Source organism: Tamandua tetradactyla, chromosome 8, assembly GCF_023851605.1.
Source record: "Tamandua tetradactyla isolate mTamTet1 chromosome 8, mTamTet1.pri, whole genome shotgun sequence".
Taxonomy (NCBI): Eukaryota; Metazoa; Chordata; class Mammalia; order Pilosa; family Myrmecophagidae; genus Tamandua; species Tamandua tetradactyla.
Genome location: NC_135334.1, coordinates 93,148,410 through 93,164,672, shown reverse-complemented (window position 1 = coordinate 93,164,672; position 16,263 = coordinate 93,148,410). Strand labels below are relative to the sequence as shown.

Genomic DNA, 16,263 nt, shown 5'->3' with positions numbered 1-16,263 from the left:
TGGGCAACTAAACACAGCCTGAGCATTGCAATTAAAGCCCTCTTTCCTTTTACCCTGGCGGTGTTTCTTAGAGACAAGAAAGAGAACGGCCCCAGCCCGCTGACCCTGCACTTGGTCTTGGGTCCAGCTCTGGCCCCACCTTCTCAGGACCGCTCTCACACCCTCCACCAAATCACTGCGGCCACTGTCACAGGTGAGCAGGGCCTGCTGTCCCTGAATCTAGGGGCCACTCCCGACCTCAAATCAGGGCCAGAGCTGAGTTCTCTGTGTCCTCAACTGTGTCAGTTTCCCATGTGTGGGGAGGGGAAGCCCAGAGAGGGAGCTGGGATGGGCAGGTGTGGCCCTTCTGGGCTCTCTGTGTGCCTCTGCCCATGCTTGGCAAACCAGCTCTCCACTCCTTTAATGCCCCCACCCCTTACACACACACACACACACACACACACACACACACACACACACACACTAGGCCAGCTGGATGGAAAGTGGCCAGCTGGATGGAAAGTGGGGCAGCAGCGGGGGGTCCAGCCAGCCGTGGGCCCCGGCCTCAGGACCACTGGCAGGCACAGTCGGTGGGCTCCTGAACCGCGTAGGGCACCCAGGTGGCGTTGGTGGCGCAGAAGAGCTGCACGGAGCGCCGCTGCAGGCCCACCTCGCGGCAGCACTTGCAGAAGCGGGCGTAGGCGTTGATGTTGTAGTTGTAGATGCTGGCAGACGGGCACTTCCCATCGCAGGACACTAGGTTCACCTGGAGACCCGCAGGCCAGTTAGGCCTGTCCTCCGACGCCCCCTCCGGCTCCCCCTCCGGCAGCCCAGCCCAGCCCCCCCCCCCCCCCCCCCGCCCTGCGATGTGGGCGCCACGCACGGGGCTGTCGCTCCTGCAGTCATTCTTGCGGATGGTCATGCGGATGGTCACCTTCTTGCAGGAGCGCCCATCCTCCTTACCTGGGGGGACAGGGCGGGTGAGGAGGCCATGGCTGAGGCAGCTCCCTAAGGGCAGCGGGACAGGCTGGTGGGGGCAGTTAGCGTCATGCTGGAGGGTCCCCCTTCCCGCGTTAGGGCGGAGGCATCAGCGCCCCTCCTTATCAGAGGGCAACCCTTTTCACCCACACGCCCTGGAAGGAGGTGCACAGGGGAAGGAGGTGCCTTTACACCGGGGAAGGTAAAGGCAGGGCTTGGGAAGCAGGTGGCACAGAAGATGCTGGGCAGGGCCAGTCTTGGGGGCCCTGGGCTAAGGAAGAGGATTTGGGGACCCCAGTTCCAATGCCTGACTTTAACCCCTGCTGTTTGCATGGGCATGTCCTCGGTCCCCTCTGAGCTTCAGTTTTCCTACCCTCAGGGGGCTCCAAGTACTAAAAATCTGCAATTTCCTGAGCGAATTCAACCCCAGACTCCAGTCCCATGCTTGCATAGAGCAGGTTCTCTGGGTTTTCATATCTATCAAAGGGGCCAGGATTCGCTGACCCCACAGAGCTGTCACAGAGAGGACAGTATGATAAGCATGCAGCGTCCCCTGCCTGGACAGCGCACAACCAATAATGTGGCTCACTCAGCCCTCATCTCCTTCAGCAATTTACTCAAATATCCCCCCAGCGAGGCCTTTTCTAATCCTTCTTCCCGAAATTGCAACTCTCTCTCTCCACACCGTAGTCCCCCCAACCCTCCTTGACTTTATTTTTATCCAGGGTGCTATCACCATCCCATCAGAGAGCACTTGTAATTAAGCTGCTGAAGCTTAAGCTTTAGGATCCTCTTTTGCACAAGTCCTTCCACAATTTGTTGTGAGCTCTTTACTCCTTCTAAATGAACATTCACTTTCACAACTAAATATGGATATGTAATTTTATGTTCCTTTTCCTAATGGCCACCCACCCACTGCCAAATTGCATAAGCTTTAGGCTCTGTAAAACCCGCTACATCCATCCTATAATGTATTTTACTTGTCATTCTGTCTTTTCCACTAAACTATAAGCTCCCCGGGACCAGGGATATTTGTCTGCCTTGTTTCTCGTTGCTGTGTCTGCAGCACCTACAACACTGCCTGGCACATAAGTGGTGCTCAGTAAATATTTGTAGGATTCCTGGGTTCACTCTAAAATTCCAGGTGCCTGCTGGTGCAGGATCCCTTCTTTTGACCTCTGGGCCTTCACCACTTCACTGACTGGAGGGCTCTCGGCCAGAGCTAAGTCCAGCTTATTGTTCCCGTCTGCTCCCAGGAAGCAAGAGAAGCAAGGGCTGTCCTGGCCATGGTCGCTCTGGGCCACAGACTGAGATGGGCTGGGTGACCAGCAGGAGCAAAGTGGTGGCAGCATGGGGAGCAGCAGGTGGCCACCAGGTGAGCAGGCACCGCTGAAGCATTGACACTCAAGCCCAGGGGACACAGCTCACTACCAGGCATGCACTGGTTGAGTGGACTTTGCCAGAGGCAGGGAGCAGAGGCACCGCCTTCCCTCTCCCTGCCCCAGAGCTCAGGGCCACCTCACAGTAGGGACATGGTTGGCAATAGCAATGTGGCTGCCCGCCTACAGTCCCACGGGCTTCCGAGAGGAGTACCTGGGTGGCAGTGGACACTAACCTGTGGAGGAGAGGCGGGGCTAACAGGGACCATGGGAAACAGGGTCCCCGGGGAACCTGAGGAGAGGGGACATGGGTTGTGGGTCACATGTAGCATATGGGACATTGAGGGAGCACAAGGTCGTGGGTCACAGATCAGCAGATGAGGCACCAAGTCCACCTTTCTTGGAATATGTGCCAGGGACATTAAAGGGCCCCAAATTCTACTGCCCTCCTAGGAAGGGGCCTGAGGGCTTCAGGGGGAGACGTGGACAAACATCCTAAGCTGCCTGAATATGCAGTTGGAGCTGCAGGGTCTTGGTGTCCAGGGACCCAGGAACCAGGGTGTGAGGACAGATACACACAGCTCTCACTCAGACTCAGTCAGGGACCCTCTAGGCCTGCATCCTGTCCAGAAGTCCCCTCCAAGACCAGAACTCTTTGACTACAAGAAGGAATCCACAGGGGGCATCTGGGCTGGAGGTCTTGGTAGGGCAGGAGGAGGCAGAGTGGCTGGTGAGCTGCTGACTTCCTACCCAATGTGCCCTGTCTCCAACAAGATGTGAAGGTCTTGTGGATGTGCAGGTTTTGAGGATTCAGGGACCAGGACGTGAGTACGGCCTCTGCCCACCTGTATGTTTGTGCCAGTGTCACGAGCCTTGAGGCTGGGTTTGTCCTTTTGCCCGTTCATCCCTGGAGAGCCACCAGGCCAGGAACCCGGCCCTCTGGACCCCAGCATGACACCTGTCCCCCAACCAGAGCCCCTCAGTCCCTGGCTTTGACCCTGTTCACTCACATGTCCGACAGCACCCTTCCAGGGATGGCACCACTGAGCCCCCAACCTGGAAGGACAGGAGGGAGATGAGTGGGGAGGCCCCTCCCAGGCCAGGTGCCAAGATCCCAGCAAATAAGAAAAAGAAGTCAAGAGACCTGACTCTTCTTCTCCCAGAGCCCCTGGCCAGAGGAGATGATCAGGACAGCGGTCCCCAGTGAGGCTGGAGGCTGGGGTCAGATGGTCCAAGGCCACCCTGTCTTCTCTGGTGGCTCCCCTCATGCCTCCGTTCCCTACCCCACTGCTGTTAGGACTTCCGTGCATAGAGGGTCAGGAAGGAGAAAGGTCCAGGGGCTACACCCACTCAGGGAGAGGGTCAGTGGCTAGGGCTCTAGCTCATCTCTGGATAAATCACTTTTTCTTCTGGACTTAGTTTTCCATCTCTGAAATGGGGGAAATTATCCCTTACAGTCCTCTTCTGCCATGACAGATAAAACAATGGATGTGACAGGGTTCTCTGTAAATAAGTGTGTGTGCTTATTGAGTGTGGGTGTGAGTATGGGTCTGATTTTGTACACATATACATGAGTTCATGTGTGTCCACGTGGAATCTATGATGGGATATGTGCGTGTGTATTTATTTTCTAGGTGACTGTCAGAAATCTTCAAATGTCTAACATCAATCTCAGAACCTTTAATAATTTGACAACAACCTCAAACCCTTTTCCTTGAGCTGTGCCATCCTGATGACTAGCTGTGCTAGTGCTGTCATCGGTTAGCCTGTCGCAGGGCTGTGTTGTGATGTCTGTGTGGGCCACGTGTACGCATAAGTGTGCCTGTCAAGAGCCTTAGTACAACTGTGCAGTGTGTACACTGCCATGCCAGGTGTGTTAACGCTCCTGTGGAGCGTGTGCCGTGAGTGTGGCTGATCACCTGTGTTGGTGTAGGTATGCATGTGCCTAGACTTGTGATGGTATACGTCTGTGTGCTCCTGTGTGTGGTTGTGTGATATGTGAGGATGTGGGATGCGATGTGGTCAGAGCAAAACGCACAGATACACACATGGATTTGGGGTGAAAGTAGGGGCGCAGGCTCCAGGGATACTCAGGAACCCCCACCTTACCCATAAGAAAGCTGATGCCCCTGGTCCCAGGAAGAGGGGAGGAGGAGGTGGGCACTGACCTTGACACACTCAGTCTCGTTGAGTGGTGGGCAGCTGATGGGCGAGCGGACCAGCACGGCACCCAAGGGGGTACTGCTGCAGTGGTGGCGGGCACACTCAGCAATCCAGGACGCCCCAGGCTGCAGGGCAGAGAAGGGGGTAGCAGGGACTGCTGGCCAGATGGAAGGCTGAGTGAGCTGGCAGGGCACAGGGGCAACCCAGGACCTGGCACTGCCCACGGCCCCCTATGTGCCAGGCCATAGCCTGGGAACCAGAGAAGGTCCCAGTCGTAGGTGCACCCTATTCACTGGAGCCTCAATTGCCACTTCTGGGACACCTTCCCAGGTGGACAGTGAGGGGCTGTGTGGTGACTTGGAACTGTATGTACTCCAGAAAATCATGTTTTTAAAGCAAATCCATTTCTGTGGGTCTGAATGTATTCTAAGTAGGACTTTTTGATTAGGTTTCTTCAGTTAACGTGTGGTTCAGGGCAGGTCTTGCTGGAGTCCTTTATAAATGGGATGACTGTACATATATATATAGAGAGAAAAACATGGAAGTAAGAAGCTGAAGGCAGAGAAACCCAGGAGAGATGGGAGAGACCATCAGACACCACCACGTGCCTGGCCATGTGGCAGAGGAGTACAGGATCGCCAGCAGCTGGTCTTCAGGATGAAAGCATCTCCGGTTGATGCCTTGATTTGGACATTTTTCTCACCATCAAAACGTAAGCTTGAAAGTTAATCAATTCCCATTTTTCACGCCAATGCCCTTCATGGCCCCTGCTCTGAGCAGCCCAGCAGACTGAGACAGGCCGCTTACCAGGAACAGGAGGGTGGTGCCGTTGGGGAAGGTGAAGAGGCAGGACACGTTCCTGCAGGAGCCGCAGCAGGCCGCCAGGTCCCGTGGGTGCTCGTACTCTTGGTTCTGCAGGATGAGGTGGAACGAGATGGCCTCCACCACACACCCAGCTGGCCCCTCCACCTCCTGCCCTCCCTCCTCACCTCCTCTGAGCCCAGACCCAGGGGAAGGGCCCCTTGTAGGTGCTCGGACAGGGGACCTCTCGACCTCCTTCCATGTCAGTCAGCAGGCCAGTTACACCCACCCTCGGCCTCCCTTCCTTCAGTTCTGGGACCCAGCCCAGGGAATCCAGTATTTCCACCCTTTGAGAGGCAGCACTTCTTTTGGCTAAGGGTGCCGGCTTTAGTTCCAGAGAGACCTTGATTTGAGTCCTGGTTTCCTTGGAATTTTTCGCCAATAAGCAGACCTCCCCAAGCCTTGGTTTTCTCATCTATAAAATGGTAATAATGTCAACCCCATTTATTCTTTCATTCAACTAATAGTTATTGAGCTCTTACTGTAGGCCAGAAACTGTCCTAGGTACTAGGCTCAACAATAGGTAGTGTAAACTGAAAGGATAAGGAATGTGCCAGGCATGCAGTAGGCACTTAATAAATGTGTGTTTTCCCTGTCAAGTATCCATGCTTGCTGGGTTTTAGGTCTGTCTCTTCACTCTTGCTGTTCCTCTCCTGGCCTCCCTCAACCCAGCCCCTTTCTCAGCATATTCTACCGAGGTCTCTGAGGGCTCCTCTGATGCCCACTCTCTAGACTCATCTGGGGAGCCTGGAGGAAGGGGGTTCCCCAGCTGGGTCCTCAGATCCGTGAAGCACCTAGGACCTGCATCACCCACCCCCACCCCCCATCCCGGCAGCACCCTACCGCCTCGCAGCGGACATCACACAGCACGGAGGTGGTGTTGATCTGGTAGAAGCTGGTAAGGGGGTCGAGCAGGTCTGTGCAGCGGGAGGTGTGGCACACGCCATCTGCCGAGAGCTCTACCACCGTCTGGCCTGGCTGCAACACGCCCAGCTCGCGGCTCAGACACACTGGGGCCTTCACTGGACGGGCGTGCAGGGTGGCAACAGTCACCGAGAGCCCAGTCGCCCATACCCACCCCAGTCTGCTGGCCCCACCTTGGCTCTGTCCCAAAGCTTCCCTCCCCCACTTACCGCACTCATACTTGGCGCAGCCACATATATTCTCCACACTGCGCATGAACTCCTCGTCCAGCTGGGACTTCTCCCACTGGGTGGGGTGCAGGCGGTCAGCACTCCTGGATGGGGAGGCCCTGCCCCACCTTCAGGAGCAGTCTGCTCCCTGGGCCCCTGCCTATGTCAGTTGCCTCCTTACAGTGGGTATGGAGGGGGCTGGCAGGACTGGGGCTCTTGGTACCTTAGAAACTCAGACACCCTCCAGCTGAGGGAGGAGACAATCTAGAAAATGCCCAGAGTGGTTCCCACGCCCCCTGCTAAGGAATGCACCCCGATGTCCTTTCCCAGGGTCTCAGGCCACTCCTTCATCCTGAGCACCCACTGGCCACATCAGCAAGGGAACATTGCCTGGCAGCTGACTCAGAGCTCCACTTGGAGAAGAGGAAAGACAGGGGCAGGGGACAAAATGAGAGGAAATGTGTGATGTGTGTGCATGGCATCCGTATAATCCAGAAAATGATGTAAGCATGACTTATATTCCTTAAAGTATTTTCACTTCCTCAGTGGCTGTACAACTTGAGTTAAGGGCATGGTCTCTGGAGTCAGATTTCTTGGACGCAAATCCTGGCTCTGTGATTTACCAGCTTCATGTTCTTAACCTTAGTTTCCCTGTTTTTGTCACTGGGATAATCATAGGATCAACCTCATAGAGTCATGAGAATTAATGTACTGATACACATAAAAGGCAAAGAAAAGCTGGCATATAGTTAGGTTTCAATAAACATGAGGCTTATTATCATCACCATCATCGCCACTATCAATACCATCATCATTATCATTACATCACCATCACCATGACCACCACTATCATCACCACCACCCATCCATCCCCACCATCACTACCATCCCCAACACCACCACCACTACCTCCACCTTCAGCACCATCACCATCACCTCCACCTTCACCACCATCACCTCCACCTTCACCACCACCACCATCACCTCCACCTTCACCACCATCACCTCCACCTCCACCACCACTACCACCACCTCCACCTTCACCACCACCACCACCACCATCACCTCCACCTTCACCACCATCACCTCCACCTCCACCACCACTACCACCACCTCCACCTTCACCACCACCACCATCACCTCCACCTCCACCACCATCACCTCCACCTTCACCACCACCACCATCACCTCCACCTCCACCACCATCACCTCCACCTTCACCACCACCACCAACAACACTGCCATCATCACCACCATCTTAAGGATTATCATCATCACCATCATCATTGCACTTAATCTTCACCATAACTCAGAAGTGTTATCATGCCACTTTATAGACGAGGACATTGTGCCCAAAAAGTCAGTGGCAGAGCTTTGGACAAGAATTCTGAATTGCAATCCAGGGCGCTTGCACTAGATTAAAGGACTAGAGTCTCTGGGGGAAGGAATAGGCAAAAAGAGAAAGGGAGGGGCCAGGCTGCAAAGGGAGGGGAGGAGAAGGGTCTTCATACCAGATGGCACTGGGGCACCGGGATTGTGTCGCAGTCACACTCTGAAAAACAGGAGAGGCCAGGGCCCGCCTCACCAGAGGTGTCCAGGTGGAGGTTCCCCGACCTGTCACTGCAGGTGCAGCCCCTCCTCTGGCACAGAATCAGCCCTAGCTGTGGTGGGGGGATGGGGGAAGGTCCCCTGGCTGGGTGGGTGGGCAGCGATGGGTCCCAGGCACCACACTTCCCACCTGCATGCGGGGTGAGGACAGACAGGCAGACAGGCCAGTCACAGGGACTTCTGGTCATCCCGAATTCATCCCTCTCCCTCCTCCAGGGTCATTCTAGAGAAGATGTAGAGTTTCTCCAGGAATAAACATGGCAAGGGTAGAGCTTCTGACCATCTGCATTTCCCAAATATATGTTCCAGCAGGTGCAGCTTTGCTACTCCATGCCTTTAATCATGAGTAGGTTTAGTCCTAACCCATGTGTGAGCTGATTACTGCGACACCACATAAGGAATATACCAGTTCTAGCTTCAAAGATGCAGCGCTCACGGTAAGAGCGGCTGTGAAATGTTCTCGTGTCACTCATTCATGCCACAAATAGTTTTAAGTGTCTATTATATGCCAAGTTTTGTTCTGTTCTTTGGGGATACAGCAATGACTAAACCAGACAAAAACCCCTGCCCTCAAGAAGTTTACATTCCAGTGAGGACTGGAAGAGACAAGAAAAATATTCAAATGCAAGACAGAATTTCTCACTTCTTTTGTGACAACACTTTTAAATATAAAACTGACTGTTTTTTCATCACTGATCATTGATACTCCCACCTGCCACCCAAAAGAATTTGCAGTAAATTTTAGCATAAATTACATTTACTGGCAGGTAATTGCTATAAAGACTTTTTAATCTGGAAAACCTTTTTGGAACAAGGAAACTTAGAATTGCTTCTTTTATCCTTCGAAGGAAAAAGTGGAGGAGTGCTCCGTGCTCAGGGAGGATGCAGCGGAGAGGAAGGTGACTTGGTCACTCCCCTCTGGTGATTCTAGAGGGGGTTGGATTGGAGCAAATCTGACAGTGGTGGGACCCAGTTCCCTCAGAGCACCCCCACCCCAGCAGGGTGTCGGCCTGGGTCGCCAGCCATGGGGTGGGGGTCCCTGGGCAGGGCTTACCGCAAGACTTGTACGGGCAGCAGCGGTCTGGGCTCCACACCTCCAGCAGCGTGGTGCCCACGCCACACTGAACCTGCGGGCAGCGGAAGCTCTCACACACTGGGAGGGAGGGAGGAGAGGCAAGCCACAGGTCAGCCTGGGACCTCTTGGGTGCAAGTCCTCCGAAATGCTGCACTGCCTAAGCCCAACACTCTCCCAAAGCCCCCAGGCCCTCTCTGGGGCTGGGGTCACCTCACCTCCCCGCAGAACTACTTCAGGGAGCCCCAGTTCTGCTCCTGTGAGCAGACACCACAGGTAACGAGCAGTACGTCAGAGCCTTAAACTCACACAGTGGGGTCACCCTCCCCTGGGTTCTGTGCCGCCCTGGGGTGGGGGAAGAGGTGGGCCAGCATGAGGAGGTGAGCAGGGAAAGCTGGCTGAGGCTGCACTCTCGGGTGCACGAAGTTTTGTGAGCGAGTGCCCTGGTACAACTTTTTGGAGGGGAGGGGAGGTGCAAGGGTCAGCATCGGAGGTGGGGTTCATGAAGACTGTAAGAATTATTTGATTTACTAATAAAATTATTGGCACAAGTAAGGATCATCAATTGGTGTTCCAGAAAGATACGGGGTTGACGGTGGCAGAGGGTCTGTACATCTGTACAGAGTTAAAGCAATGGCTTATTTTCTGGTCAAAAGAGGGAAAAGGGAAATGCAAGTTGGAGGCTCAGGCTGCCGTCACCCCAATCCGAGCCAGTGCTCACACCTGCCATAGGGGCTCAGCCAGAGTGTGTGTCCTAATGTGATGAGCCAGGAGGCGCACATCCTGTCTGGACAAAACATTTTGACTTGAATGCACCGAGCTTGGCCCTTGGGGACTTCTGTGGAGGGGACGATGGCCCTCTCCGTGTGGCCTCAGTGCCACACGTGTCGTGTGCCGGACCTTCCCCACCCAACTCCTACAGCCTGGCCTGTCCCTGCACAGGGCCTCAGCGCTGCGTGGCTTCCGCGTGCACCACTTGGGGGCCCGCTGTGGCTCCCCACTCCCTTCCCGCGGGCCTGGGGGTGAGGGTGCCCAGTGGTGGGGGCAGCCGTGGCTCACCGCACTGGTACAGGGGGCAGCACAGCTCCACGGTGCTCCTGTTCACGGTCAGCGCCTCCCCTTCCTGGCACTCAGGGATCGGATCTGCACAATCGCCACAGGCTGAGGGGGCAAGAGGGGCCACTGCTGTTGCAAGCAGTCCCTTTCATGGGGGAGGGGGTTTGTACAGAGCCAATTGCTGGGGGGTGGGTTTCATTCAAAAGACCTAATGTGTGACAAGAATCAAATGAATAGAATCTCAGGGTCTTATGGGATTTGAATCTGGAGGCTCCCCTCCCATCCACCCCCAGTCTTACACTGACCAAGCGTTGATATCCTCGCGCTCAGAAAACTGGGGGTGGGGTGGGGGGGTAGGGGTTGGTTTCCTTCCCCCTCCTCCTCTGCTTCTTCATGCAGGGGTGTCACCCTTCTCCATGTGCCCAGCCCACCCGAAGACCCCGCGCTTTCCTCCCAGCTGCCCAAAGAGCAGGGCTAGGGAAGGGGGTGGCCGTGGTCTAGGGAGCACGCTGCCTGGGCAGGCACGCCAAGGGGCCAGCTGCCGCCGTGCCCACCCACCACAGAAGTAGGAGGTGCAGCATGACTCCCCCAGGCGCCCCGCAATCAGCTTCTGGTCCTGGCGGCAGCTGGGGACCAGCTCCACCTTGCACAGGTCTGGGTCACACTCTGGGGAAAAGACAGAATTTAGGGGCCGGAAGCAGAGTCTGCCAGGCTCCAGCCCCTGTCCAGGGTCCCGGGGTGACTGCCCCAACCCCCAAGCTGGGGTGGGGCGCCATGGGCCGCAGGGTTCCCTGCCCTGCCCCAGGTGGTCTGGCTGCCCCCCATCCCCACCCAGGCCTCTCACCGCAGCTGTAGCTGGGGCAGCAGGAGTCCTCCTGGAAGTGGGTGAGGAGCCGGTGTCCTGGGCGGCAGGTGGGGGCAAGGCCCTCACACAGTGTCTGGTTACACACTGGCCCATGGGCCACAGGGCCTGTCACCTGGAGGCCAGGACACCCCTTGGCCCCCAGCACTGCCCAACTCCTGGACACCCAGACCCCCGGCCCATGGGATCCAGACTACCCAGGAGGGACGGAGAGCAGTTAGAGCTAACAGTCATCAAGAAGTGCCGTGAGCCAGGCGCTGTCCTAAATTGGTATTAACTTCTGTAATTCTCACCACAACCGAAAGGTGGGTGCCATCATTAACCTCATGTTATAGGAGACTCAGCTTGGGCACAGAAGATGTCAAATGAGCTGGCCAAGGTCACGCAGTGACAAGATGGTAAAGGGTGGATCCAGGCTACCCGGCTGCAGCGTCTGTGCCTTTACCCACTACTGCCCCCAGCTCACCCCCCACCAGACACTGTAATTTTCCCAAGCCTCGACCCATCCATGAAGGTCGACAGGCAGGGCTGGAGCCTTCAATCCCATCCTCCCAGTTGAGATCCAGGGAGGGAAAGGGAATGTGCACTGGGACTCACCGCACACCGTCCCCAGGCAGCAGGGATCCTCGGTGGGCACGAGCAGGGCCACCTCCCCAAAGCGCGGGCAGGCCTCAGGACGGGGGCCCGGGCAGCCGGGGTCCACGGGGACGATGGTGTCTGGAGCTTGGCACTGGTGCTGGCAGCAGCCGCTGAGGGAGCTGTTCCAAGTCTCCCCCAGGGCCCGCGGCGCCCCCGCGCTGTCGGTGCAGGCTGCAGGAGTGCACGGTGGGGACGGGAGCACTGAGGAAGGTGGGGAAACCCGACTGCCCGAGGCCAGACCCTCCCCAGAGCAAGCTGGGGGCAGCAGGCAGGGCGCAGGAGGCCAAGTGGGACCTGCTTTGCAGGGCCCGGCCCCAGGGAGGGGAGGAACTTACCGCATTTCTCCTCAGGGATGCAGAGCGCTGAGTGGTGCCGGTGCAAGATGGTGCCCTCAGAGCAGACGCAGCCCTCACCGAGCACCTGGCACTGCTCGGAGTCCAGCGGGCCCAGCATCCCATCCTGGCACGTCTCAGGGGGTCTGCAGGCTGCCACGCATGCCTGGTACGTGGAGTCGCTGGAGCACAGGAAGGCTGCCCGGGCGCAGGGGACACAGGGCCTGGCTCAGAGCCAGCGCGGGGCTCCCCACCCAGGCCCAAAAGAGGGGGCAGGGCGGGAGTCTCAGGGTCTCACTGGTGCCTTACGGCAGAGACAGCATATATCAGGGGGGTTGGTGTCATTGCCTCTTTCCTCTAGATCAAGGGTCAGCAAAGCATGGCCCACAAGCCAAGTGCAGCCTGCTTCCTGCTTTTGTGAATAAAGCTTTATTGGAATACAGGCACACGTTCATTTATGTAGCACCTACAGCTGCTTTCACACCACAACCACAGGGTTGGGTAGTTGTCACAGTTTTACTCTCTGGCCTTTTACTGATGATATTTGCCAGCCCATGCTCTAGATCGGTGTTATTCAAACTTTCTTGACTGTAAAATACATTTTATACCCTGATCCAATACAAATGCATGCATAACAGTGGTTCTCAAACCTGATTGCAAAAGAATCCCTTGGGAGCTTTTAAAATATCGTTGCCATGACCCTACCCCCAGAACAACCAAACCAAAATCGTGAATTGTGGGACCTAACCATTAATTAAAAAAAAAAAAATTCCCTGGATGATTTCAAAGGGTAGCCAGGATTGAGAATCACTGATACACTGAAATAAAAAACTCTTTTACGAAATAGCTCTTAAACTTCCTATGCGCCAGTACACACGACAATTTTTTTATTTTCTTCTGTTGCACTTTTTTAGTGCTGCTGCTTGACCCCCAAAATGGATTTCATGACCCATGAATGAGTCAGGATCCAAAGTCCAAAAATTGCTACTCTAGATGATTTTCCCCTTTTCTTTTCTATGCCATATGAGAGGTGTGGGCCGTCTCCAACCTTTCTAGATGTGTTCCCATTTATAAGTCAAACTGCTCAAGCCCATCCCACCTCTGCTTACTCCTAAACGCATACCCAGCGGCAGGGGTCGGGTGGATCTCACCCCATCTCTAAGGAAGGAGGGGAGAGGCCAAGAGGAGAGAAAGATGAGCAAACATTCAAAGAAGGGAACTGACATTTACGCTAGGTGCTCTGCACACACTACCTCATATCACCCTCAAAGGAGGGATAAGGCCACTGTCCACATTTCACTGATGAGGCAGAGACTCAGAGAAATTTAAGAAATAACCGAATGAATGAACCAGATGTAATTTATCAGTATAAATAATAACGTAAATAAATTTAATATATTCATAAATACATTTATAAAATACTTGCAGATTTACTGAGCTATTAATATGAATGCACAAACCTGGAAAAGCTAACATCTGAACTCAGGCCTATGAGCTTTTTCCTACTTAACCAGGGGATGGAGCAACAGCAGAAATGGAGGTGACCCCCCTGCACCCCACCCCCCACACTCACGGCAGTAGTCGGAGCGCCGCCACTCGATGCACACGTGGAACTTGTGGCACATAGCCGCGTACACGGTCAGCGCCACGCACGGCTGCTGCACATACTTGGTGTCCCGGACCCACAGTTCACAGAACGATTCGGGGGAGACCTGGGTACATGTGTCAGGCAGTGCTGCCCCTGCTCTGAGCCCCCACGTCCCAGCTCCTCCCAGTCCCGTCTAGGGGGAATGGCAAGCCTGTGCAGGTTTCTAGTCTGGTCCCAAGTTCAACAACACCTCCCAGCCTTGGCCATTGGCCCCCTGCAGACAGGACCTGCTACCCCAGCCCCGGGGAGGCCCCCACGCCCTGGGCCCACGTGGCACGTACAAAGCGGTGGCATGCGTTGAAAGTGTGGTTGGACACCATGCGGAGGCAGGGCGAGCAGTCAGCAGTGGCACAGCTGTCCGGGCGGAAACGGGTCTGGCCCACCGAGGTCAGGGAGCTGGGCACCTGCCAGCTGTCCAGAAAGGGAGTGGGGTCCTCGGCTCCCCCAACTACAGAGCCGTCCTCCAGCGTGAGGTCGTTGGCTGCGTCCCCATCACAGATACCTGAAAGGGGCAGGTTATTAACACAACAGTCACAACAATCACTACCACTCCTAAGCTGAGCTCTCACTTTCCGTATTCCTCAGAATTCTTTGAGGTTAGTATTACTATTGTCCCCATTTTATGGATGAGGGAAATGAGGCCCAGGGAAGCTAGGAAACCTGCTATGTAAGAAAATATCTTTGTTCTTAAGAAACATACTCCAAAGCATTTAGGGATAAAGGGACACAATGTCTAGACATATTTTCAAATGGTTCAGAGGAAAAATAAATGTACATACGCAACACACACACCACAACACAGATATGTGTATGCATAGATATGCATACATATATATATGGAGGGATATGGAGGGAGAGAGAGAGAGAGAGAGAGAGAGAGAGAGAGAAGGAGAAACAAATGGAGCAAAATGTAAACAACTGGGTAAAAGGTATATGATCTTATATCAAAATAAAAATTTACCCCCCAAAAAATCTGCATTGGCAGAAATTGCTGCTAATCACCACACCTCTTTCCGCTTCTTCCTGGGCAGTCAGCTAGAGTACTTTTCCTACCCTCCCCGTAGCTGGGGAAGAGCATGAGGCTGAGTCTTAACCAATGAAAAGTGAGCAAAGGGGATGGGCATCGCTTCAAGCTGGTCCCTAAAAACTCTCCATGCATGATCCTCCTAGCCTTCTCCCTTCTGTTGCATGGGAAGCCACATGTTGAACATGGCAGAGTCACAGATGGAAGGAGTCTGGGTCTCTGAATCATCACTAACCATTTTGGACTCTATGTAAGTAAGAAACTATTGTGTCAAGGCACTGAGCTGGGGCAGGGGTGAAATTTACCTGTTACAGCAACCAGCATGGCCCTAACTGCCCTTCCAGCTTCATCTCTTACTGCATTGTCCACACATGCCAGGCTCCAGAAGCACACTTCCCTGCCCATGACTTTGCTTCTGCTGGTCCTCCGTCTGAGATGTTTTCTCAGAAGCCCTTCCATCAAGGTCCCCTCATACACACTCATCATGGACTCCTCCGCCCTTCCCGAGCCTACACAACAGCTATGAGTGTGCAGGGCCGTCATTCATTCTCAAAAGATTTTAGCTCTCTGAGTGTAAGGACTGATTCTCATTTATCTCATCATTCCCCAAAGTATCCAGCAAGGTGCCCAGGACATAAAGTATTAGTTCAGATAAAACAGTGATATCATTTAGTTGACTTCTGTTCTGACAACTCCAACCACTAGTACTGTGAACACAAAACATAATTTAATAAGAAACCCTCCTCATTCACCACCAGCCTCAGTGGCTATGGTTTGTAGTCTTGGTTTTGAGTCACTGAGGGGTGTTGCGAAGGTGTCCTAAGGAGGAGCTGGCTGACCACAGCGCTCTTTGCCAAGACATGACCAGAGTGGAAGGAAGAAATGGTGAGAAAAGGATGGCAAGCTGTGGTGTGTGTGTGTGTGTAAGGGGAAGTGTTTGTGTGAGTAAGAAAGGAAGTTCCATGAAACAGGGAGGTTGTTTGTTTTGCTCACAGTTCTCTTCCCAGTGACAGAGTAAATATGAGCTGCACAAACGGGAGAATGAGCATGGAGCAGACTTACATGTGTTAGTTCATGTGTAGGGGGTATTTTGAGTGCAGGGGTGTGAGTGTGAATGTATGTAATGGGTGTGGGTTTATGGATGGAGGATATGCATGCATGCATGTGTGTGTGTATAAGTGTTCCTGTATCACCCACCATCACAATCATAGCTGTCGGTCATGAAGTGCCGTGTGGATGCCCACATACTTATGCTCTGGCAAGGAGCAGCAGCCCACAACCCAAACTCCTCTTATACCCATTTCTCCTATGGAAATACATCCAGCCCTTTAGAGTGTGCTCTCTGCAATCATACTATGGTCTGAAGAGTACCGGTCCCATGTGTTGTGGCAGCTCTGCTGTGACTTAGGCAAGCCATTTAATCTCTCTGAGCCCCCTTTCTTCTTCAGTTCACTGGGGACACTAATGCCCACTTCTCAGGGCTGTTGTATGGATGACCTGGAATAAGTGAGATCCGAGTGTGGAATTGT

At 54.2% G+C, this 16,263-nt stretch overlaps 1 protein-coding gene across 1 annotated transcript in view; it reads right to left on the bottom strand.

The window, feature by feature from the left end:
• Nucleotides 1–490: 490 nt before the first annotated feature.
• OTOG (otogelin) overlaps nucleotides 491–16,263 on the bottom strand; it is a 101,875-nt gene continuing 86,102 nt past the window's right edge. Inside the window, exons 42-57 of the mRNA XM_077114782.1 lie at nucleotides 13,992–14,212; nucleotides 13,636–13,774; nucleotides 12,066–12,260; nucleotides 11,689–11,901; nucleotides 11,074–11,178; nucleotides 10,788–10,895; nucleotides 10,233–10,334; nucleotides 9,156–9,254; nucleotides 8,005–8,045; nucleotides 6,494–6,569; nucleotides 6,204–6,382; nucleotides 5,307–5,411; nucleotides 4,505–4,624; nucleotides 3,347–3,392; nucleotides 863–942; nucleotides 491–745 (exon numbers count right to left, since the gene is read on the bottom strand). Coding sequence (XP_076970897.1) covers nucleotides 545–745; nucleotides 863–942; nucleotides 3,347–3,392; nucleotides 4,505–4,624; nucleotides 5,307–5,411; nucleotides 6,204–6,382; nucleotides 6,494–6,569; nucleotides 8,005–8,045; nucleotides 9,156–9,254; nucleotides 10,233–10,334; nucleotides 10,788–10,895; nucleotides 11,074–11,178; nucleotides 11,689–11,901; nucleotides 12,066–12,260; nucleotides 13,636–13,774; nucleotides 13,992–14,212 — 2,030 coding nt within the window. The 3' untranslated portion in view covers nucleotides 491–544. The remainder of the gene's footprint in view (nucleotides 746–862; nucleotides 943–3,346; nucleotides 3,393–4,504; nucleotides 4,625–5,306; nucleotides 5,412–6,203; nucleotides 6,383–6,493; nucleotides 6,570–8,004; nucleotides 8,046–9,155; nucleotides 9,255–10,232; nucleotides 10,335–10,787; nucleotides 10,896–11,073; nucleotides 11,179–11,688; nucleotides 11,902–12,065; nucleotides 12,261–13,635; nucleotides 13,775–13,991; nucleotides 14,213–16,263) is intronic.